Source organism: Brugia malayi (genome assembly GCF_000002995.4).
Source record: "Brugia malayi strain FR3 genome assembly, contig: Bm_v4_ChrX_scaffold_001, whole genome shotgun sequence".
Lineage (NCBI taxonomy): Eukaryota > Metazoa > Nematoda > Chromadorea > Rhabditida > Onchocercidae > Brugia > Brugia malayi.
The window spans coordinates 3,374,201-3,400,000 of record NW_025062479.1 but is presented as its reverse complement, the minus strand read 5'-3'; the positions used below and the strand labels follow the sequence as shown (position 1 = coordinate 3,400,000).

The 25,800-nt window shown below is 34.8% G+C and overlaps 1 protein-coding gene across 2 annotated transcripts in view; it reads right to left on the bottom strand.

The window, feature by feature from the left end:
- Positions 1 to 24,835, bottom strand: part of Bma-cla-1 (Uncharacterized protein) — a gene marked incomplete at both ends in the record, with an annotated part of 41,182 nt that extends 16,347 nt beyond the window's left edge. The window contains 20 exons of one of the 2 annotated variants that reach the window (XM_043073457.1): positions 34 to 148; positions 230 to 309; positions 409 to 509; positions 651 to 843; positions 1,083 to 1,489; positions 1,658 to 1,789; positions 1,962 to 2,230; positions 2,319 to 2,545; positions 2,964 to 3,139; positions 3,339 to 3,677; positions 4,555 to 7,616; positions 7,786 to 7,847; positions 8,147 to 8,471; positions 8,711 to 22,670; positions 22,824 to 23,267; positions 23,447 to 23,569; positions 23,710 to 23,799; positions 23,905 to 24,070; positions 24,348 to 24,462; positions 24,810 to 24,835. In XM_043073457.1, the coding sequence (XP_042929391.1) occupies positions 34 to 148; positions 230 to 309; positions 409 to 509; positions 651 to 843; positions 1,083 to 1,489; positions 1,658 to 1,789; positions 1,962 to 2,230; positions 2,319 to 2,545; positions 2,964 to 3,139; positions 3,339 to 3,677; positions 4,555 to 7,616; positions 7,786 to 7,847; positions 8,147 to 8,471; positions 8,711 to 22,670; positions 22,824 to 23,267; positions 23,447 to 23,569; positions 23,710 to 23,799; positions 23,905 to 24,070; positions 24,348 to 24,462; positions 24,810 to 24,835 (20,412 nt within the window). Of the gene's footprint in view, positions 1 to 33; positions 149 to 229; positions 310 to 408; positions 510 to 650; positions 844 to 1,082; positions 1,490 to 1,657; positions 1,790 to 1,961; positions 2,231 to 2,318; positions 2,546 to 2,963; positions 3,140 to 3,338; positions 3,678 to 4,554; positions 7,617 to 7,785; positions 7,848 to 8,146; positions 8,472 to 8,710; positions 22,671 to 22,823; positions 23,268 to 23,446; positions 23,570 to 23,709; positions 23,800 to 23,904; positions 24,071 to 24,347; positions 24,463 to 24,809 lie in introns of those variants that run through there. The other variant, XM_043073458.1, reaches the window with a different exon arrangement.
- Positions 24,836 to 25,800: the final 965 nt, after the last annotated feature.

Sequence of the window (25,800 nt, the reverse complement as noted above, 5' to 3'; positions counted from 1 at the left end):
CAATCTAAAAGTTTAAATACAAAATTAATGAACCTGATCAGGATAGTCATCTTCATCAGAAGATGGACTTGTTTCAGCATCAGAATCGTCATCAGCAGCTATTCGGATCCCGTCATCGTGATCAGTTACTGTTATTGCTGGTGGAATTCTAGAGAATGATAAAGAATTAGAAAAAAAGAGAAAACAACAAAATAGCTCACTAAACAAAAATTTGATGGAAATAACGAACCGCATTATGTGCGCAGCTTGCAGTATCTCATATTGAGCAGTAGAGGCTTGCGATTCTAAAGCCTTTTTCGAAAGATTGTCCTGGAATTTTAAAATCGAATTTGTTGAAAAAAGAAAAATTGAGAAATTGTTATATAGCATTAAAAAAATAAACAGACAAATTGAACTGAAGGGACTTACATTACTAGTAAAAAGCCGTCCATCACTATTCTGAATCGCATTTACTTTAAGTGCATTTTTTTCAGTAGTATCACTTGATTCTTTAACAGTGTCCTTACAATCTGAAAAATGTAATTCTACATCTTCTAATCACTAAATTATCAAAATTGGAAAGGGCAATCTGTTCGAAAGTTCAAAAAGACGCTGAAAGTTTTTCTTCCCATTCATAAGCTAGCCGACCACCAATAAAAACAAAGAATGACCATCATCAATCACGTTAATGTGATGATGAGTCAGTGATGATGAATCAGATAAATCAGTTGCTTTCATATCTGTTTCCATATAATCTTTTGCTCTTCTTCCATGTTTCTGCATGTTTACGTCATTTTTCTCTTCTTCCTCGGTAAAAACTGTTGTCCACATTCGAGGTTTCCGTTCATTCCATTCGTAATGTCCCTTAAAATTATTACATTTCATCATTTACGTACTGACTCTTTATTTTCAACTGCATTCAAAGTCAGCAGGGGACTCAGAAGCTAACTAAAGTCATCTGTGTTATAATCAATGGAGTGTAATGTCGGATCAGTACAACTTGATAAGTGTTACTAATGCTCTTTTTGCACTCAACAGATAATTTGAAGATAACTAGAAGGATGAACTGCTTTATTACACTACAAAAGTGAAATGAATTTCACCTGATCGGACCAATCGAGAGTTCCAATACCACTGTCTGCATCATGATTTTCTTTCGGATAATCATCCATTTGACTAGCACCATCAAATATAAACCTTCGGTCATCTCCGTAAGTGTAATCAAAATCAGCGCTATCATAACCACTACTTTCAAATACTGATGGGGTATCTGTTTCCAGGATATCAGTCCCAGTAATAATGCTCGATACAATGCTTGGATACCTGAAACCCACATCACAGCTGCTATCTTCAGTTATCGTGTAATCACTATCGATTTGAGGTAGTGTGACACCGGTGGAGGATGAAGTAGATGATTCCACAAATTTCGTTAAGACTTCATGCTTCTCCATCTCTCGATCACCAACAGAATTTTTACCTTCCTGCCATTCGTCTTTTTCCCCTGATGTACCTGAAACAAATCATTTTCATTTAGTGCACAGGGTATAAATGGATTACATACACTTTATTATAACCCTGCTTTGTTCAAATACTGTTTCTATACGTTATTTAATTAAAATGAACCTGATTTTTAGACGTAAATTTTTGTCATTTTAAGAATTCAGGGGAAAAATAATACCAATTTGGGAAACAGGCTGAGATGAAATCGCGTGAGTAGCTTCGAAATGTTCTTCTTGTGCGGCTTTCATCACGGCTAAAATTTGGTCTCTCTCGGCTGGCAAAAGTTCCGCTAAATTATCGTGAAATTCATCTATAAAAATGTTCGGAAAAAAAAAATGATTCAGTGGAAAAGTTTCTCAAGAAATGAATTAGTAGAAAATTGTGTTTAATCGTTATTTAACTGATCCTCTGGATTATTCTTAAATTTAGCACAGGGAAAAAGTAAGTGATTTAGATCAAAATCTTTTAATTAAGGAACAAACCATTGACTGAAGGAATTGAAAGTGGTGCCGCCGATGTTGGAAGCAATGGTAATACAGGTGGAATGAAATTTGATTCCTCGGACTCAGCAGCTTTCATTACGCTAATAATTTGGTTTCGTTCAGTTGGTGACAAACATGACAAATCCACTTCATCCATAATGTTTGAGGATGCGGAGAAAATCTTCGTCGTAGCAGATGACTTCGACTCTAATTCACTAACTGAGACAGAATCCACTATTAATTGCTCAGGAAAACCACCTTTGGTATCTCTGAAAATATCAAATTACGACAATACCATTAGTTCAGTGAAAAGAATTAACATGATTTGTATCTACAGATTACAAATTTTTGAGCAACCTTTGATCCTCGTTCTTGAAAAATGAATCCAATGTACGTGAAACAGATACTGATGATCTAGACACACTAGTCGATGCCGTGTCTAATTCAGCGCTTGCCATTACCGCCATGATTTTTTGACGTTCTTCTTCTGATAAATCGCCCAAACCAGGCAATAAATCATTTTCAGTAAAGGATGCATTTGGAGATATCGAATGTGATGACATTACCGTTTGCGGAGGTTTTGGCTACAAATTAACATCTATAAATTTCTCATTCATCAGCAGGCACTCTGCAAACAGCAATAAACCAAGCGTCAAATTTCGTAAAATTTGAAAAATCAACTTTCAACCATTTTTTTATTTCTTTTGTACTTAGAGATCATTAATATACAGATTTGAAGAAAATCTAACAGTTTTTAATTCTATTTCAAAGAAAAACCGAAAATATAGTGCAAGGATACGAAAAACAATACATCGAGAACAAATTTGGATTTAAACCTAAATGACCTAGTCAAACATCTTGCGGAAAATAATGAGACTAAAATGATTTTTTTCATCAAAGTAGAAAATACCTTCAAAAAAAAGTTTTAAATAAACTGCCGAAAATTTCACTTCATTACCAGCTTACTACGCTACCAGAAAGCCAAAAAAAATGCCTGCCAACCTTGGTAATCGTTGTTAAGTCAGAAGTAGAGGCAGCATACTGAGCAACTTGCGCAAGTTGCTCAGTAGCTTGTTTCGCTCCCTTGAATGCGTCACCGGCCAAACGCGACAATGAACCAAACATACTTTTTGCAGCAACACGTTGTTCACCTTCGGTATTTCGTTGATTCTCTTTTCCTGTGTTTACAAATTGAAGCAACATTTAAAATTGTGTTTAAAAAAGTAGGAAGTATTCATCCCTATAACTCTTACTGTTCTCACAAATGTTCATTTCAGAAACAAGACTTTTCAAGATTTTCAAATTGATCGATATGCTCATAACACATGGTTGGGATAATGTTCATCCTCTCTCCTGATTACTAAACAAAGACATTACCTGGTAAATACTGTTGTTGTTGTTGTTTTGTTTGTTGTAATGTTGCTGAAGCAGCCAAGTATGATGCATAAAGCTGCGACGTGCTCTCTCCGGAATGTACATCCAATGCTAACGTTTCTGAGAATTGCACTGCCGGTGCTGCTGCTAGTTGTGATGCTTGATCGATAGGCAAATGCGCAATGCCTGGGTTGCTTGTATTAAAGACTTTTGAAAGTTCGATCGATTCCGTTTTGAAATTCATGCGTTTGGTTGATGTTGTCATAGGTGATGATGAAGATGATGATGATAGCACTGGCAGCAAATGTAATGATTCTCCCGGTGCACTTTCTTTTTCCATTTCTAAGAGCAAATATTTTCGAACTTATTGAATGGACAGATACGATATCAAAAAAATCCAATATATTACATGTATTTGACTTTTGCTGTCTGATAATGCAAGGGAAATCAATTTCATTCAGAATAATCATAAAAGAAAATTAACGATGAATAAACTGAAGTTCATATTTACTGAATTTATTCAAAGTTTAATTCCACTTTGCCATCTGTATCAATCCACCATTAAACGCTTATTTTATTTTTGTGTTAGGATCAACATTTATTCAGGAATAAGTTTTGGGACTTGGTTCATAAGTGCACTGTTGTATGGCAAGCTTGTTTTTTCCATCATCTTATTTTTAAGCACTAATATTTCCTAATCATTATATACTTATAAGACTGCTGCTTCCACCTTTCTGGCTGCTGAATTTGCACTACTTCAGAATTAGGCTTTACACTAAAAAAGCTTCGTTCAAATTGTTTGATTTCAAAAACTTTAGGATCTCAAATTCAAAAGAAGCAAATTTTATGATATTACTATTATCAGCATTCGTTCATTCATATTAGCGAAGTAGTGGTTAAAATATATTAAAAACGAATAACAGAGTGGTGTCGAAAATATGAAATGGAATTCCTTTAAATATTTTCAGTATTAATAATTACATGGGCAACAATTCACAGAAATTATGTTAAGAATTATTTTGCTTAGCTCTATTTTGTCCACCTTTTAAATCCATACAATAAATTTTATAAATTTTAGCGACACGATCGGGCTGTCTATAAGATAGGCAGTTGAATAACTAAATAAAAATATTTTCGTTATTATTTAAATAGGTTAATTAAATTTTAGTGAACCGAAAGAATGTAATTATGGTCAAATTATACAATTTTAAATCAAAACCTGGGATTTCAGCAGTTTCTTCAGCACATAATGACTTTCTCAGCGAACTTAAACGCTCCTCTTCATACCATTTCCCAATGTTTATTTCGCGTCCAAGCTCCTCTAATGATTTCACTTCATTATTTTGTTCCACATGCGCCTTTTGCCATAATTTGCTTTGTTGATGAGCTCTTAAATCTCTCTCAACTGATCGTTCCAACGGCGTATCATTTGTAGTAAACTTTTTCAACGGTATTTCATCATGTAATATGTTCTCATTTCCTATATATTTGATGTTTACGTCAGTATTATTTATCACTTTATCATCATCGTCAATGATATGTAAGGTTTTCAATCCTCTTGCGTCAATTGTTGAATCTTTTTTTTGTAGTTCATATTCCTCATTTTCCACAATCATTTCGTTTACAAAATTTGCAATATCATTAACTTCTGAATCATCATTATTATACATAGAAACTTCTGATTTGTCTTCTGCATTCTCATGTTCGAACTGAAGATCAACCATTTTAATATGCTCAATTTCTTCTTTTGTTAACCCAGCAAATCTATCAACGCTCTGTTTATCTATAAGACTATCTTTTACGTCTAACTGTGCAGAAGCATGTGTTACATCTATCAAAAATGAAGAAGAGGCCATGTCTAAAATCCATTTGCTTTGACTGAATACTTCCGTTCCGCTGTTCGGCAAAAGCTCCGTATCAGTGGTATTTGGGATAACTTCCAAGGACAAGTCCATATCTTTTTTGTTTGTATCTTCTTTTGCTGTAGGTTCCTTCACTTTTGAAAAAGTAGTACCATTTTTAAGTTCCGAAGTTGAAGAAACTGTTTCAGGGGAAATGTCGGTCGACTCCAGATTGTTCTGATCTGTTTCTTCATCCTCATCTGATGTTCCTGGACCAAAATTTGATGACTCAGTTGAGGATATATATTCGGAATCTTGATTTTCAGGATATTCATTAACTGTTTGTACAGAAGTTAAGTCCTTCCTTGTTGTTGCCAAAACTTCAATATTACTTTCGTTTGCTGCTGATATGTCACTATCAAAATTTTGATTTTCAGAATATGCCTTCATTAATGTTCCCCAAATTTGCATGTTTGTTTTCGATATATCTTCTGCAGATTCAGCGTTTTTGGTAAGTTTTGTCTTATCAGCTTTATTGTTAAAGGACAGCGTCGTAATGACAGTGTTTTTGAGTGGATTCAGCATGCTAGTAAATTTGTTGAAAGCCACTTCACCTAGTGCTACATCCTTCTGCTGAAATTCCACTTCATTTATTTCACCGATCATGTCGTTTTTCGTGTTGAATCGTTCCAGAAGTGGCATTTCAAACTCCCAAATAGCATTTCTCTCCACTTCTTTGATGTGTTCCAGCTCTTCCTCAGTTAAACGATCCCCAAGCTTTTCTACAGCAACCAATTTATTTACTGTCAATTCTGGAACTTCCCTTCCTTCAAGCATTTTTGTGAATTGCCCTTCAAAACTGAAAATCTGCTCCATCTGTTTTGCTCGTCGTTCTACGGCTTGTATTTGCATCAATTCCTCCTCAGTCAGAACATTTTGTTGCATTATCTCCGTTTCTTTTTTCTCACACATACCATTTCCTTCTAATTGTTGTGTTCTTTCAACGGTGGGTATTAAAATGTTCTCAGGAAAGCGAATATCTTTGTTTTCTCTTGGATTCCTAACAATCGCTCTTTCCTCTACTCTCACAATAGCAAACAAATCCATTCCTTTTGCCTCTTCCTCCAAAGCATTTGTTTGCAGAATGTTGTATTTGGTCGAGCATTCATCTTTCTCTTCCTTTTGTTTGTTGATTTTCTCATCTAGAAATGAGCTGTCAACAATTTGCAATCCTTTTGACCCTTCTTCAGCAGCTCTGTTTTGTCCTAACTCTTCTTCGATCACACAAATGTACGGTTGTGTTTTTTGATATTTGTATTTTTCTATTTCTCCAGATGCAGAAACGCTGAATTCGTCTAATTTATCCAGCTGTTTTGCCTGCTCATTAACCAACCTAATCTGTTCTAATTCTTCATCACTCAAGTTGACACTCCTATTTTCCACCATTTTCCTCGAAATAGAATTATCGAGTCTGTCGGACTGATTCACTTGTTCCTTAAGCTCCTCATTATGAATTACTTCCTTCCCAGTTAGTTTCTTCCTTAGTCCTTCGTAATGTCGGGAAATTTTTATCCCTTCCTTACCTGCGGTGACAAAGTTTGCTTTGTTGACGTCTTCAAAAGAAATCGTTTTTATTACGAATGATTCCGAACTTGGTATTTCATGAAGTGAGTTTGCATCGCCCATGCTGTTAACTTCACTTTTATCTTCCGCTTCCCCTTTTCGTGTTTCATAAATCGTTTCTTTTGTATTTAATGTCTTTCCTGGTTCTTCCTTTTCAACCGGGAAAACTGTCACTGTTAGAGCATCCTTCATATTCGCCTCTGATCTCCAATCTATGGAACTCTCTGATACACTTAATTTTTCAGCAGCCTTTGATTCTCTTAATGAATTGGTATATGTGCTATTCTGTAGATTTTCAACAATTTCTTGAGTGATTCTTGAACAATTTATCCATTTAATGTCAGCACCCATAATTATAGCTGCTTCTTCGGCTTTTCGAATATGTTCCAACTCTGCATCTGGAATTTTATAACTGACTGAACTACTTCTGCTGTCTTGGATGTGAAGTTTTACATCCAAACTCGATTCCTGTTCAAGTTTCCCTCTACCAGTTTCCGGTGCTATCGCTTCAACAATTTGCTGTTCTCCCAGTTCTTCAGATAAGCAAATGCTTCCTAATGGTATCTCCAATATAACTGTTGATTTGCCATTTAATAACTCTTCAGACTGATTTGTGTCACCTGACGTTTGAGCAACGGTGCTGTCAAACTTCTTTACATCAGCGACATCAACTGAATCATCTTTGACGGTATCCGCATTTGTGACTTTGATAACAAATGGGGATTCACCTTTTTCGGCTTTTTCAATAACACCTTCGATATGTGTTCGTTCGCATAACTCGAAATCATTCATATCCGGAAGCTTGTACATAGATTGTCTGAAAACTTCACCTATTTTGGAATAATAAAATATTTTATTTGTCAACGCAAATCAAATATTATTGTCTTATAAATTAACTAGTCTGATATTCATCCTTTGATAATATAAAGAAAAAAATTAGAACATAAGGTTTTCTACTTTCCTAACGTAAAAAACAAAACACAGACTTTCTCGAGGCCGTCGGTGTTGATTGGCTACTTCGAGAGCGTCGATTAGCTGCACTCAGTACCTGAAATTCAAATTCAGATACATGTACAAAAAGCTGACTTCCTGTTTGCTAATATATGCCAGTAAATTAAACATAAAGTGGACAAGCTAGACGGAGAACACTACTGGTTTGCATGCTATATTCTATCTTAATCAAAAATTATACTGCGCTAAATAAGCAGGACATATTATTATAAGTACGTTCTCAACTAATTGGAATGAAAGACAACAGTATCTTGAAATTCTCAGACAAGACAACAAATTAAGATTGATCGATTTTCGCGAAATACACTCTCTAGAAACATTAATGGTAAAACAAACTTTTTCAATGTGATTGCGCTCTTCATTTGAAAGACCAGCTAGCGCACTATCAGGTAATTTTGTACTCATATCAGAACCATTGCTTGAAGCTCCTGAAGTTCTTCGAAGCAAATCCATGAATTCGTTTCTACCATCAGGAGAACTTTTTCGACTCGATGCATCGCTTTGTCGTTGACTTGTTCGCCAAAGAAATGAAATCGGAGAGCGTGGCCTATCCTCTCTATTAAACGTACCTCCACCAAATAAGGAAAACCAAGATGAACTTCGAGGAGAAGATTCAGATTCAGGCACAGTCACTAAGTGCGGTTCTCTTTTTTCAGTTAAACTGAAACAAGTAATCATATGACCAATTCTAAAGTTCATAAGTTGGAAGAAAAAAAAGTTTATTATGAGTGAAAGGTTTTAATGAAAAAAAATATAAGTAAATTGATGAAATATTACAAACGTATAAGTCCAGATTTGATAAAATCTAAACAATGTTAGAAATGATTCAGAGCTTACTATAGTTCTTTCGTAATTTCTGTGAAATAACAAGTGTTAAATCTTTCCAGTATAATTTCTAACCCCAATGTGATCTTTCTTTCGATTTCTTCATCACTTTCGGAAGGAGTAACAGGTGCTGACTCTGCCTGACTGTCGATATTAGCGCGCATTTCCGAGAAATACCTAGCTCTTGGATTAAGTACTGCTCTGAAATGATTTCCCAACTCCACAGCTGCAAGTTCGGCGACTTGTTCTGTTATCCGTTCTGCGAAAAAATTGAGGCGCATTAGGCAGTCCGCATGATGTAGCATGGATCCATCACCAACAATGCTTTCTCGCTCACAGCGTTCGAATACATTCATTCGGTAAGTCCCTCGAGGTTTCTCATTTTTCAATAGCCACGTTGAGTCACGTTCTAACGATTCTTTACCTTTGGCATTCTCCGTTTTTGTAAACGTGGAGTCTGACAACACAGATCCGGAAAGATAAAAAACCTCGGACCTTTTCCATTTTTCTTCTAAAGCAGATACTGATGTAATTAAATCAGAAGTTAAATGTCTATGTTCTATTGGGTTAATTTTAATTCCTATCTCTTTTAAATTTCCAGCCTTTCTTGTCGCATTTGATTTTGATTTATCTCCATCATCCAGAGTTTCTTCAACTCCATCGCTGTTTTCTGCTTTTCTTGATGTTCCAAATTGTGAAGCGAGTAAATTTTGATCGGTGTAGACCACAAAAACACTTGAAGCTCGAGTAAATGATGGTTTCATACCTTCAATATACGTTTTCACGGAATATTCTTCGTCGTTATTAAACGTTTTCCAAAAGTTAGCCCTTCCATAGTGTGGCATCTTTTCCGAAAATCGAAGATTGCGTGTCATTTTTTTATAGAGTCGATCAGTATAAGTTACTGTTGAAGTGACGTTGAATCCATCGGTAAGGTAATGATTCGAATGCTCTAAACTAAATTCGATTTCTCCGTTAGGTTGAATTCGTGAATATGATTTGTTTTTGCCAAATATAACGCCCTGTTCACCTTCGACTATTTCAGAGCATTTGCAATTCGATTTTGGAAAATTACTTATATTATCTTTGAACAATTGTTCATTTCTTCGAATTCCAACAAAGGAGTTATCCTTCAAGAGTTCCATCATGGATTTGCCGATAATCGATTGTTCCTGATGCTTTTCTTGTTCCGTCCGTTGTTCCCATGGTTTTTGAAATGCGAATTTTTTTTCCAAATCACACGACTTATCTGAGAGAACAATTTTTGAGTTCTTAAAATCTTTCATGGTTAATTCAGATCCACATTCCTGGATAGCAGCACCCAATTTACTTTGCTGTTTAGGGATTTCCTGTTTCATCATCGTGTTAATATGGCGGGATTCATTTTGTCTGTGCTGTTTTTCGTTGAAATAATCTATACTTGTCGCTGGACCAATTCCCACAACTTGTGGAATGTTAAAATGAGCAAATGATTTATCTATTATACCTGATAAAGCCAGCTGATCATTTACCGCAGCATCAGTAATCATTACGCCACTTATAACTTTACTAGACACCCCAGTTTCGAGCAGAATAGTCGCATCAGCTCCAGCTTCTGTTCTGCGCGAATGGTCAGAATCCCCACTGCCACTTTCAACAGTATGAAATTCAATGTTTTCCTGATCCGCTGTATACCCAATTCTAGAACTTTTTTGTTTTTCTAGTTCTTTTACCGATTTTACTGTTGCAGTTCCTTCAGTAGACTTAGGAATTTTTACATAACTATTATAGACAGAATGGGATTGTTCGAGTTCAGTATACGTCATTTCAGTTTCTCGGCATAAAACTTGAATTATGGGACTATAAGAATCAGCAAGTGGATTGCTCATCGAGCATCCGTTATCATAAATTGTTTGATCAGTTTGAATATTTTTTTGAATTTGATTGAAAATTTTCATCTTATGGTCTTCTATGTTAAGCATTCTGATAGATTTAACAACTTTGTTTCTATGTCCAAACAGTAACATCGAGTTCTCATCATCCTCTACGATCCAGCATTCAGAAGTAATGTCGGCAGATGGTGACAAAGTCAGAAGATGTGCTGGAATGGAATCATCGTCGTCAAAGGAAATTCTATCATTAGTTATATCCTTATTGCTGAATGCATTCATTTCATGTTCCATATCTTTAGTGAGAACATTTTTATCATCCAATGTTATGTTATCGGTTGCATCAAATGGCAAGATATTTTGGATCGGATTTATTGTCATATCTACAGAATGCTGTTGAGAATCGGGACCTGACGTTGCAGAACTTGTTCTCGAAAATTTCTCTGATTCATTTTCTTCAACGCTATATTCTTCGTAACCCGATTTTGTGCCTTCTTCTTCTTCTTCAACCCAATCCTTGTCGATAGGTAATTTTGTTTGAAATTTGCCGAACTCTTCTTCAGCCATGTACGAAACATGTGCTATATGTTCCAGTTCATCTTGAGTTAATTTAAATTCCGATTCTTTGTTTATGGCAACTTTTTGAGCATCCATTTCTTGCTCAACATTGCTAATAACATTTGTGTTGATATGTTCCATTTTTTTTACTGATAACAGATTTTTTTCTATCTTATCAAAAGTCTTAGAAGTAATGTCGGCAGATGGTGACAAAGTCAGAAGATGTGCTGGAATGGAATCATCGTCGTCAAAGGAAATTCTATCATTAGTTATATCCTTATTGCTGAATGCATTCATTTCATGTTCCATATCTTTAGTGAGAACATTTTTATCATCCAATGTTATGTTATCGGTTGCATCAAATGGCAAGATATTTTGGATCGGATTTATTGTCATATCTACAGAATGCTGTTGAGAATCGGGACCTGACGTTGCAGAACTTGTTCTCGAAAATTTCTCTGATTCATTTTCTTCAACGCTATATTCTTCGTAACCCGATTTTGTGCCTTCTTCTTCTTCTTCAACCCAATCCTTGTCGATAGGTAATTTTGTTTGAAATTTGCCGAACTCTTCTTCAGCCATGTACGAAACATGTGCTATATGTTCCAGTTCATCTTGAGTTAATTTAAATTCCGATTCTTTGTTTATGGCAACTTTTTGAGCATCCATTTCTTGCTCAACATTGCTAATAACATTTGTGTTGATATGTTCCATTTTTTTTACTGATAACAGATTTTTTTCTATCTTATCAAAAGTCTTAGAAGTAATGTCGGCAGATGGTGACAAAGTCAGAAGATGTGCTGGAATGGAATCATCGTCGTCAAAGGAAATTCTATCATTAGTTATATCCTTATTGCTGAATGCATTCATTTCATGTTCCATATCTTTAGTGAGAACATTTTTATCATCCAATGTTATGTTATCGGTTGCATCAAATGGCAAGATATTTTGGATCGGATTTATTGTCATATCTACAGAATGCTGTTGAGAATCGGGACCTGACGTTGCAGAACTTGTTCTCGAAAATTTCTCTGATTCACTTTCTTCAACGCTATATTCTTCGTAACCCGATTTTGTGCCTTCTTCTTCTTCTTCAACCCAATCCTTGTCGATAGGTAATTTTGTTTGAAATTTGCCGAACTCTTCTTCAGCCATGTACGAAACATGTGCTATATGTTCCAGTTCATCTTGAGTTAATTTAAATTCCGATTCTTTGTTTATGGCAACTTTTTGAGCATCCATTTCTTGCTCAACATTGCTAATAACATTTGTGTTGATATGTTCCATTTTTTTTACTGATAACAGATTTTTTTCTATCTTATCAAAAGTCTTAGAAGTAATGTCGGCAGATGGTGACAAAGTCAGAAGATGTGCTGGAATGGAATCATCGTCGTCAAAGGAAATTCTATCATTAGTTATATCCTTATTGCTGAATGCATTCATTTCATGTTCCATATCTTTAGTGAGAACATTTTTATCATCCAATGTTATGTTATCGGTTGCATCAAATGGCAAGATATTTTGGATCGGATTTATTGTCATATCTACAGATTGCTGTTGAGAATCGGGACCTGACGTTGCAGAACTTGTTCTCGAAAATTTCTCTGATTCATTTTCTTCAACGCTATATTCTTCGTAACCCGATTTTGTGCCTTCTTCTTCTTCTTCAACCCAATCCTTGTCGATAGGTAATTTTGTTTGAAATTTGCCGAACTCTTCTTCAGCCATGTACGAAACATGTGCTATATGTTCCAGTTCATCTTGAGTTAATTTAAATTCCGATTCTTTGTTTATGGCAACTTTTTGAGCATCCATTTCTTGCTCAACATTGCTAATAACATTTGTGTTGATATGTTCCATTTTTTTTACTGATAACAGATTTTTTTCTATCTTATCAAAAGTCTTAGAAGTAATGTCGGCAGATGGTGACAAAGTCAGAAGATGTGCTGGAATGGAATCATCGTCGTCAAAGGAAATTCTATCATTAGTTATATCCTTATTGCTGAATGCATTCATTTCATGTTCCATATCTTTAGTGAGAACATTTTTATCATCCAATGTTATGTTATCGGTTGCATCAAATGGCAAGATATTTTGGATCGGATTTATTGTCATATCTACAGATTGCTGTTGAGAATCGGGACCTGACGTTGCAGAACTTGTTCTCGAAAATTTCTCTGATTCATTTTCTTCAACGCTATATTCTTCGTAACCCGATTTTGTGCCTTCTTCTTCTTCTTCAACCCAATCCTTGTCGATAGGTAATTTTGTTTGAAATTTGCCGAACTCTTCTTCAGCCATGTACGAAACATGTGCTATATGTTCCAGTTCATCTTGAGTTAATTTAAATTCCGATTCTTTGTTTATGGCAACTTTTTGAGCATCCATTTCTTGCTCAACATTGCTAATAACATTTGTGTTGATATGTTCCATTTTTTTTACTGATAACAGATTTTTTTCTATCTTATCAAAAGTCTTAGAAGTAATGTCGGCAGATGGTGACAAAGTCAGAAGATGTGCTGGAATGGAATCATCGTCGTCAAAGGAAATTCTATCATTAGTTATATCCTTATTGCTGAATGCATTCATTTCATGTTCCATATCTTTAGTGAGAACATTTTTATCATCCAATGTTATGTTATCGGTTGCATCAAATGGCAAGATATTTTGGATCGGATTTATTGTCATATCTACAGATTGCTGTTGAGAATCGGGACCTGACGTTGCAGAACTTGTTCTCGAAAATTTCTCTGATTCACTTTCTTCAACGCTATATTCTTCGTAACCCGATTTTGTGCCTTCTTCTTCTTCTTCAACCCAATCCTTGTCGATAGGTAATTTTGTTTGAAATTTGCCGAACTCTTCTTCAGCCATGTACGAAACATGTGCTATATGTTCCAGTTCATCTTGAGTTAATTTAAATTCCGATTCTTTGTTTATGGCAACTTTTTGAGCATCCATTTCTTGCTCAACATTGCTAATAACATTTGTGTTGATATGTTCCATTTTTTTTACTGATAACAGATTTTTTTCTATCTTATCAAAAGTCTTAGAAGTAATGTCGGCAGATGGTGACAAAGTCAGAAGATGTGCTGGAATGGAATCATCGTCGTCAAAGGAAATTCTATCATTAGTTATATCCTTATTGCTGAATGCATTCATTTCATGTTCCATATCTTTAGTGAGAACATTTTTATCATCCAATGTTATGTTATCGGTTGCATCAAATGGCAAGATATTTTGGATCGGATTTATTGTCATATCTACAGAATGCTGTTGAGAATCGGGACCTGACGTTGCAGAACTTGTTCTCGAAAATTTCTCTGATTCACTTTCTTCAACGCTATATTCTTCGTAACCCGATTTTGTGCCTTCTTCTTCTTCTTCAACCCAATCCTTGTCGATAGGTAATTTTGTTTGAAATTTGCCGAACTCTTCTTCAGCCATGTACGAAACATGTGCTATATGTTCCAGTTCATCTTGAGTTAATTTAAATTCCGATTCTTTGTTTATGGCAACTTTTTGAGCATCCATTTCTTGCTCAACATTGCTAATAACATTTGTGTTGATATGTTCCATTTTTTTTACTGATAACAGATTTTTTTCTATCTTATCAAAAGTCTTAGAAGTAATGTCGGCAGATGGTGACAAAGTCAGAAGATGTGCTGGAATGGAATCATCGTCGTCAAAGGAAATTCTATCATTAGTTATATCCTTATTGCTGAATGCATTCATTTCATGTTCCATATCTTTAGTGAGAACATTTTTATCATCCAATGTTATGTTATCGGTTGCATCAAATGGCAAGATATTTTGGATCGGATTTATTGTCATATCTACAGATTGCTGTTGAGAATCGGGACCTGACGTTGCAGAACTTGTTCTCGAAAATTTCTCTGATTCATTTTCTTCAACGCTATATTCTTCGTAACCCGATTTTGTGCCTTCTTCTTCTTCTTCAACCCAATCCTTGTCGATAGGTAATTTTGTTTGAAATTTGCCGAACTCTTCTTCAGCCATGTACGAAACATGTGCTATATGTTCCAGTTCATCTTGAGTTAATTTAAATTCCGATTCTTTGTTTATGGCAACTTTTTGAGCATCCATTTCTTGCTCAACATTGCTAATAACATTTGTGTTGATATGTTCCATTTTTTTTACTGATAACAGATTTTTTTCTATCTTATCAAAAGTCTTAGAAGTAATGTCGGCAGATGGTGACAAAGTCAGAAGATGTGCTGGAATGGAATCATCGTCGTCAAAGGAAATTCTATCATTAGTTATATCCTTATTGCTGAATGCATTCATTTCATGTTCCATATCTTTAGTGAGAACATTTTTATCATCCAATGTTATGTTATCGGTTGCATCAAATGGCAAGATATTTTGGATCGGATTTATTGTCATATCTACAGATTGCTGTTGAGAATCGGGACCTGACGTTGCAGAACTTGTTCTCGAAAATTTCTCTGATTCATTTTCTTCAACGCTATATTCTTCGTAACCCGATTTTGTGCCTTCTTCTTCTTCTTCAACCCAATCCTTGTCGATAGGTAATTTTGTTTGAAATTTGCCGAACTCTTCTTCAGCCATGTACGAAACATGTGCTATATGTTCCAGTTCATCTTGAGTTAATTTAAATTCCGATTCTTTGTTTATGGCAACTTTTTGAGCATCCATTTCTTGCTCAACATTGCTAATAACATTTGTGTTGATATGTTCCATTTTTTTTACTGATAACAGATTTTTTTCTATCTTATCAAAAGTCTTAGAAGTAATGTCGGCAGATGGTGACAAAGTCAGAAGATGTGCTGGAATGGAATCATCGTCGTCAAAGGAAATTCTATCATTAGTTATATCCTTATTGCTGAATGCATTCATTTCATGTTCCATATCTTTAGTGAGAACATTTTTATCATCCAATGTTATGTTATCGGTTGCATCAAATGGCAAGATATTTTGGATCGGATTTATTGTCATATCTACAGAATGCTGTTGAGAATCGGGACCTGACGTTGCAGAACTTGTTCTCGAAAATTTCTCTGATTCACTTTCTTCAACGCTATATTCTTCGTAACCCGATTTTGTGCCTTCTTCTTCTTCTTCAACCCAATCCTTGTCGATAGGTAATTTTGTTTGAAATTTGCCGAACTCTTCTTCAGCCATGTACGAAACATGTGCTATATGTTCCAGTTCATCTTGAGTTAATTTAAATTCCGATTCTTTGTTTATGGCAACTTTTTGAGCATCCATTTCTTGCTCAACATTGCTAATAACATTTGTGTTGATATGTTCCATTTTTTTTACTGATAACAGATTTTTTTCTATCTTATCAAAAGTCTTAGAAGTAATGTCGGCAGATGGTGACAAAGTCAGAAGATGTGCTGGAATGGAATCATCGTCGTCAAAGGAAATTCTATCATTAGTTATATCCTTATTGCTGAATGCATTCATTTCATGTTCCATATCTTTAGTGAGAACATTTTTATCATCCAATGTTATGTTATCGGTTGCATCAAATGGCAAGATATTTTGGATCGGATTTATTGTCATATCTACAGATTGCTGTTGAGAATCGGGACCTGACGTTGCAGAACTTGTTCTCGAAAATTTCTCTGATTCATTTTCTTCAACGCTATATTCTTCGTAACCCGATTTTGTGCCTTCTTCTTCTTCTTCAACCCAATCCTTGTCGATAGGTAATTTTGTTTGAAATTTGCCGAACTCTTCTTCAGCCATGTACGAAACATGTGCTATATGTTCCAGTTCATCTTGAGTTAATTTAAATTCCGATTCTTTGTTTATGGCAACTTTTTGAGCATCCATTTCTTGCTCAACATTGCTAATAACATTTGTGTTGATATGTTCCATTTTTTTTACTGATAACAGATTTTTTTCTATCTTATCAAAAGTCTTAGAAGTAATGTCGGCAGATGGTGACAAAGTCAGAAGATGTGCTGGAATGGAATCATCGTCGTCAAAGGAAATTCTATCATTAGTTATATCCTTATTGCTGAATGCATTCATTTCATGTTCCATATCTTTAGTGAGAACATTTTTATCATCCAATGTTATGTTATCGGTTGCATCAAATGGCAAGATATTTTGGATCGGATTTATTGTCATATCTACAGAATGCTGTTGAGAATCGGGACCTGACGTTGCAGAACTTGTTCTCGAAAATTTCTCTGATTCACTTTCTTCAACGCTATATTCTTCGTAACCCGATTTTGTGCCTTCTTCTTCTTCTTCAACCCAATCCTTGTCGATAGGTAATTTTGTTTGAAATTTGCCGAACTCTTCTTCAGCCATGTACGAAACATGTGCTATATGTTCCAGTTCATCTTGAGTTAATTTAAATTCCGATTCTTTGTTTATGGCAACTTTTTGAGCATCCATTTCTTGCTCAACATTGCTAATAACATTTGTGTTGATATGTTCCATTTTTTTTACTGATAACAGATTTTTTTCTATCTTATCAAAAGTCTTAGAAGTAATGTCGGCAGATGGTGACAAAGTCAGAAGATGTGCTGGAATGGAATCATCGTCGTCAAAGGAAATTCTATCATTAGTTATATCCTTATTGCTGAATGCATTCATTTCATGTTCCATATCTTTAGTGAGAACATTTTTATCATCCAATGTTATGTTATCGGTTGCATCAAATGGCAAGATATTTTGGATCGGATTTATTGTCATATCTACAGAATGCTGTTGAGAATCGGGACCTGACGTTGCAGAACTTGTTCTCGAAAATTTCTCTGATTCATTTTCTTCAACGCTATATTCTTCGTAACCCGATTTTGTGCCTTCTTCTTCTTCTTCAACCCAATCCTTGTCGATAGGTAATTTTGTTTGAAATTTGCCGAACTCTTCTTCAGCCATGTACGAAACATGTGCTATATGTTCCAGTTCATCTTGAGTTAATTTAAATTCCGATTCTTTGTTTATGGCAACTTTTTGAGCATCCATTTCTTGCTCAACATTGCTAATAACATTTGTGTTGATATGTTCCATTTTTTTTACTGATAACAGATTTTTTTCTATCTTATCAAAAGTCTTAGAAGTAATGTCGGCAGATGGTGACAAAGTCAGAAGATGTGCTGGAATGGAATCATCGTCGTCAAAGGAAATTCTATCATTAGTTATATCCTTATTGCTGAATGCATTCATTTCATGTTCCATATCTTTAGTGAGAACATTTTTATCATCCAATGTTATGTTATCGGTTGCATCAAATGGCAAGATATTTTGGATCGGATTTATTGTCATATCTACAGATTGCTGTTGAGAATCGGGACCTGACGTTGCAGAACTTGTTCTCGAAAATTTCTCTGATTCATTTTCTTCAACGCTATATTCTTCGTAACCCGATTTTGTGCCTTCTTCTTCTTCTTCAACCCAATCCTTGTCGATAGGTAATTTTGTTTGAAATTTGCCGAACTCTTCTTCAGCCATGTACGAAACATGTGCTATATGTTCCAGTTCATCTTGAGTTAATTTAAATTCCGATTCTTTGTTTATGGCAACTTTTTGAGCATCCATTTCTTGCTCAACATTGCTAATAACATTTGTGTTGATATGTTCCATTTTTTTTACTGATAACAGATTTTTTTCTATCTTATCAAAAGTCTTAGAAGTAATGTCGGCAGATGGTGACAAAGTCAGAAGATGTGCTGGAATGGAATCATCGTCGTCAAAGGAAATTCTATCATTAGTTATATCCTTATTGCTGAATGCATTCATTTCATGTTCCATATCTTTAGTGAGAACATTTTTATCATCCAATGTTATGTTATCGGTTGCATCAAATGGCAAGATATTTTGGATCGGATTTATTGTCATATCTACAGATTGCTGTTGAGAATCGGGACCTGACGTTGCAGAACTTGTTCTCGAAAATTTCTCTGATTCACTTTCTTCAACGCTATATTCTTCGTAACCCGATTTTGTGCCTTCTTCTTCTTCTTCAACCCAATCCTTGTCGATAGGTAATTTTGTTTGAAATTTGCCGAACTCTTCTTCAGCCATGTACGAAACATGTGCTATATGTTCCAGTTCATCTTGAGTTAATTTAAATTCCGATTCTTTGTTTATAGCAGTTTTTTGAACATGATTTTCCTTGTCAGCTGTTGAGTTGTGAATTTGAATACTTTGCGCATAAAGTTTTCCTTCGACCCATTTGCTAACACTATCGGTTAGTTCCAAATCTGTTGCTGGCGGCATTTTGGTCTCTCCCATATGCAGGCTTTTCTCCGCTGTTTCCTGTTGTAGATTGATGCAGGTATCAGAAAATGATTTCTCGACCTTGCCAATTTGATTGATTTTTACTTCATTTAAAGTGAAATCTGAATCTTTCTTTTCTCTCCTTTCATGAGGCACTTGTTTTAAAGCTATTAATTCTTGAAAGATCTGTTGGTTGAAATAAACAGTTTGTGCTTGTTTTTTTCTTAATACCAGTCCATGTTTCTCCTGATCAGCATTAGCAATCACTTCCCTTGCTCTATTGTTCGATGTTCTGTTAAATTTAGTAATTGTTGAAGCTGCTGATAATGATTTGCGATTATGAGACTTTGAATCTTCCCTACAACTAATTTTGAAGTCTCTCGTTTTCGGCTTCACCTTAATGTTGGTGTTCTCAGCGATTATACCCACTCCGATGGTTTCAAAAAAACGGACATGAGATTCTGAATCCTCATTGCTATTACTTCCTTCTGTATTCTTGTAAGAGGCTCTAGTTCCCAATTGCTGCTGATCATATGGTTCTGCGCCTCGCACTTCGTTTTTCATATATGATTGTCCGCTGTTATCGGCAATTACTTCCTCTTTTAAAGCATTCGAACAAACACAAGCGGCGGATACAGTCATGTCTGGCTTAAACGTTGACGATTTTGCATTGTTCGTTGCATCCAGTTCATATGTACAGACACGAGAATGAATAGTATTACTCATTAGTGAGTGCACACAATCGATTTTTTGTTGGTCATAACTTGGTTCATGGAGCGGGGAATCTAAAAGATATGTTTCAGTTGGATATTGTTGAGGAGATGCTATTTTATCAGCAATCTGATGGTTCCGCAGTTCATTTCCTTTCGATTTGGATTCCTTAAAGTCTCTTGAAGAGAATATTTCCATTCCAAAGTTACCAGCACTGTCACTGATAGGACCGCTTAACGACTTATTCTCAAAAGTTAAGGTAACATTATATGCAGATGTTGAGTGATAAGTTGACCTAGTCCCAATTTCAGTTTCTTCTATTTTTTTACCAAAATTCTGCTGTCCAAGGCTTCTATTTAAATGAAGTTCAAACAGCAAGTCATCAGCTTCATTTTCTTCCCTCACCTTAGATGTTGATCTGTTTCTTGTGTTGGTGCTTTTATTGTCTTGCATTTCCTCAATATTGATTTCTAGGTTTTGGTCCAGAGCTCTTTCAAAACCATCGTCAACTAGAGATGCATTTTCAAGTTCTGATGTTGCAGGATCTTTCTTTGATATTTTTTCGCTCGTCCTGAATAATTCAGATTCTAATATTGAATCTTTGTTTTTAATAGAATTTTCAATTTTTGTGTCTGCTTGCATGGTACCCTTAGCCGTACATATAACATTTACGACTTCTTCTTGCTCTTTCGCAGTCGATTCTTCAAAAATTTTCAGTTTGTTTACTTCATTCTTTCTACTTCTAAGTGTTCGATAAATATCAACAGTATTAATCATTATGAATGAATCTGGAGCTTCCGATGCTTTATTCTCACTGTCTCTTTTTTGCCCTATGAGATTATCGTTTTGGTGTGCTTCACCTTCAGTTTCCCATCCTTCTGTTTCGATGTTTAAATCATATTTTATTTCGTCATGTTTTGTTTTACTTATTGAGTATGACAGCCCATAATCTCCATAATTCTCCAAGTTTTTCTGTCGCAGCTCATGTTTTTTCTGGTCTTGAAGTTTTGTTATTTTTGCCATTGTTAATCCATTAGAATTTGTTCCAATCTTTTCGAATTTCTTTAAATGCATTCCTTGAATTTCGAATTTTGTACCAATTTCTTCGTTTGCAAGTTCATTCCACTCCTGTTCCTCCATTGTGAATGATTGTTCTTCCTCAGTCTTCTCCTTTTTTATTACTATATCGAATCCAGGATATGTCTTGTCTAGAACACTCGAAGCAGTGGAGTTGGTCTCATCAAATTTCATGATCGAGGCCGAATTTGATTTCTGCTTGTTAAACATCGGATGTCGTTCATCTAAAGTGTAACTGAATAGATCTCCCGAATTATCTTCGCATATGACGTCTTTATCAATAGCAAACTGCGTTATAATTTCCTCAGTGTTATGTAGTTTATCAAATTTACAGCAACTTTCGAATTTTTGTTCTTTAAAGTCATTGAATTGCCAAATTGGTTCTTCCATATCTTGGACTTTCTTTTCTGGCACGTTCGAGGCTCTATTCTCGAATGTAGATGAAAAGCTAGATTCTAAAGATATTTGTTTACCGTGAATTTTGTGAATCTGATTAGGAGAGGACAATGCATTTTTCACATTATTCTCTTCAAATTCATTAAGATTGTCTGCAATTTTGGTTGTTGAATTTGAGAGAAATTCAGAATGGGATAAACCTTGCTCCTTTCCAACTAATATATTCTTTCTTCCATTTTCATTCGTCATCTGGCTGTGTATACTGTTTTTAGACTTCAATGTTTCATTTAAAGACCTCCAGTCTGAACATACCAAGTCTGTTTCCATAAGTTGTTCCAATTTCATTTCACTGTCAAAGATGGACGTTGCGTGATTTATCATCGCATTTAATGTAGAAGATGACCATTCCTCTAAACTAGTCGTCAGATCGAATTCTGGATTATACATATGTTTTTCTTGGCCGAAAGTTTTCACCTGAATTGTTTGCAGTGTTTCTTCATCCGACGCAGCACATTCGGCCTCTTTGATGATTTGTTCTATGTATTTCATCACTTCATTGTTTCGTGTCCTTTCATCATTTCTTAACTGTTCCATTGAAATGGAAGTGGATTTTTCCATATAGAAATTTTCGCTATGAGACCATTCTGAATCGAGCTGTTGTTCGGTATTCCAACCTGTTTCTGAAAATTCAGAAACAGAACTCTCTCTAGATACCGGTCTACTTTGCTTTTTAGTTTCGCAGACGCCAATAAATGGATTCGTGTAAATATCTCTATTCGGATCCACCTCATAAAGTATCAGTGGCGGACTCATCTTTCCATGAAGTTGTTGCTTCATGTAGAGATGTAAACTCTGTTTTTCATTGTCCAATAAAGTGTATTCATTTGCAAATTCATCAGATGACACACTGCAACTACTTTCATCAAGGCTGCTGTAATCATTTATAGAAGGGAAAGAATTTATTTTTGCTTTCTGAACGTTTTCCTGAGCCGATGAAGTTAGTTTAATCCCGAAAAACTGTTCCTGTAATGCGGATCCTTGTTTTTTCAGCATAACATCAGCCAGAACTAAGGCTAAAATATGAATCCAGAGTTCTTCTGCAAAGTTCTGTAATACAGATGTTAGCTCTTGTGAAAGCTTTTCTTTATCGTCTTCCAAAAGCACATAACAAAATTCTTGCGCACAGTCATCATCAAGTTCTGCAAATTAAGCTTAATCAAAATTATTACAAAATTTACAGCTTCATGTGTAAGTTTTATGTATTGGTTGCATTTAGGTAGCATGTTCTCAGCAATTTTGTTTTTCTTTTTTGTATGTTGTACTTGAACAAATTCAGCTATATAGAAAATAACCTGAATGATGATACAGCGCTGACTCTTGATCAATGAGATGTGCCAAGGATTGAATACATTCACAAGAAATTGATTTTTTAAAGGTTGTAGATGAAGCACGCAGTAAGGCAATATGCACGTTACGATCGTTTTTCGACCAGTTCGCATGTAGCGGTTCTTGGCCACCAAGTAATTCTACGGCATTCATATATACACACTTAAAGATGTTGATTGTCAGTTCGGAGCAGTATCTATCTATCGCTGCATCGGTCCCATATTTCAGCTTTAATTCGTTATATACAGCAGTAAATATAACGGTACATAACCAATGACAGTACTGATCCAGAACACATTTACAGACAGAATCAGCAATGGCCAGTGTACAGATTTCATGTGACATCTTAGACACATATTTCGCAAAACCTGTATTCGTTTCTATATTGAGAGGAGTTGAAAAGCGAACCACTATAAAAAGAACACATTTATTAATTTCATTCAAAATGACTACATGTTTTCTCCTATTTGTAAAATAATACCAGAGTTTATACCATGAATCATTTGGTTGTACTGATTATAAAATGGTTGGTCATTCAGAACTTCAGCAAATCATTTGAAGACGAGTATTATTCATTTATAAAACTCACATTTTCGTGCAGACGTTAGTATATCATCTCCATCGTCATCAAGAGAACTCATCCAGCGGTATAACTGCCTACTGAGTCGTTTAATGCTTTGTGTAAAATTTCCAGGTTGTTCGCTAAACGAATCTAAAAATATCTCACTTGAAAACAATTTCCAGTTATGTGTTTCTAGAATTTAATCGATACCATTTTTCGGTGCTGCTTTGTTAAATTTTTATTGTTATAGCAGTCATCATATTAAAAGAAAATAATCTCAGAAAAAATACCTTTCGTGTCTTTCGAGTCACTCACCGAGGATTCTGAATAACTGTAACTAGGATTCAGCAACGAATCACGTGCTTCGGTGACTTCTATTGCTTCAAGAAAATGTTGAAAAATTAGTTTGACTATCAATCTATAACTTTTTATAATTCATGCAAAGACTTTCTCAAATCATGTACAAAAGTTAAAAAAAACCGTACTTTCTGGAAGTGAATCCATCTGTACAAAGCTTTCATTCCGAACGGTAAAAAATTCTTCATTTTCGTCAACTGTTCCTCGAAATCTTGCATCACTGAATCTCGAAAGTTTTCTTGTGTTCAGCACAATTCGAGCTTCCTTTTGTGACTGTTCTGCTCGCCGGAAAACCTGTAATGAGCATTAACTTGAAGCAATGGAGAACTGTATTGAGTATTGAGTTGACAAAATTGATTTGTTAAGTTCATGTCAGCTCAAGGCAAACGAAAAACACTATAGTTATGCAGATTATTATCTTTTATTGCTAGAGTAGTTATTTTGAACTTGCGAGCATGTGTTCATTAGTTATAATAACGTTATTAGTTCATAACATCACAATAATTCATTTTACTCAAAGTTAAAGTTATAATAGATCGATAACGAAAAAGGGAGCGATAAAAAACCATACTTCCTTTATATGAGCTTGCTGTTCCTCATCCAATTCCTGTAGAATTGATGGATTTAAAGGTGCATCTTCCAATTCTTCTGAATTGTTCTCTTCTTCTTCGTCTAATTTTCTTAACCTACAATACAGTTTATATTTACACCAGGTTGAAACAGATAAATTTCATCGCTTTATAGTATTTTATAGATCCCCATGCAGTAAGTGAAACCGTTACACCTTACTGTCATACAACCTTTTTCTTTCAAATTATCCTAATTGATTAGACGAATAAATTACAGAATCAATTGAAATTTATAACTTCTGGAAAATTTATAATTGTGGCGACAGAGATGCATCATTTCCGAAAATTTTTGTTTGAAAACTGTTTGAAAACTTTTTTAAAATTAGTTTAATCAAGATAGCAGCAAGCATTTGGAATATATTTAGTGCAAAATTTTGCTTGTTTTTGCTATCTAATAAACTCACCGAAAAAACGTTAACCAACTTGACATTTCGTTCGCTTGATCTTGAGGCAATTACATTGTTTTCTAAATTTTAACAAGATTTAGCCAACATTTAACGAACCGAAGCTGGTATAAATTTTACGATTAAAATTTCATTATGATCCCTTAATAACATGATTCGTCATAGTTCAGCATAATTTTTTATATCTCTTGATACAAAACACAAAACTTCAACCATAAATTTTCAGTGCATTATTATTTTTTGATGTAAATCCATACACTAATACAAATTTACAAATAGTGTAATTTCTGTCATTCTTTTGCTTTTCCTCTTCATATGAAAATAAAAAGCATAGTTTTCAAAACTGTCGCATTAAAAATCAGCTGTCAGCAAGCAAACTCTCACATTAAGTTAGTTAAAAAAAAAATAAAGTTATCGAGTTATCAGCCAAAACGACTAGAAGAAAAACAACTGGCAATAGGAGGATATAATAGAAATATTTATCAAATGTATGAAGTGATGAAAGAATTCAGATATAATACGGGAATAACTTAACACTGGTATTTTTCATAAGAAATGTGAATAGGATGAATGATTAAAAGCTCGTCAAAGTGCTGTTACCACTAACTGAAAAAAAGTTAGTAAATGGGCGACTTCGATCTTTTAATTTATTTTCAAAGTTATTATTGCTGAATTAAACAAAGGAAAGGCCTTATCAGAATTCAATTTCATTGTTTTCTAGATCGAATTCCATCATTAAATTGCAAAACACAGTTTTCTTGAAAATAGTGATTTTGTTAACGAAATAACGGCAGACGGAATTGAGACAATCCGCTCTGTATGCTGGGAAAGCTGAATCAATAAATTTTTTGAATAAAGATATTCCTGAATGATTGTTAGTGATTCATTTTTGTGCCGAGAAAAGTATTATAAAGAAAATGATGGATTTGGACTTATTCATTGAATACATAGTTATGAAACCGATTTAACCAATTTAGCAAACATTGAAATA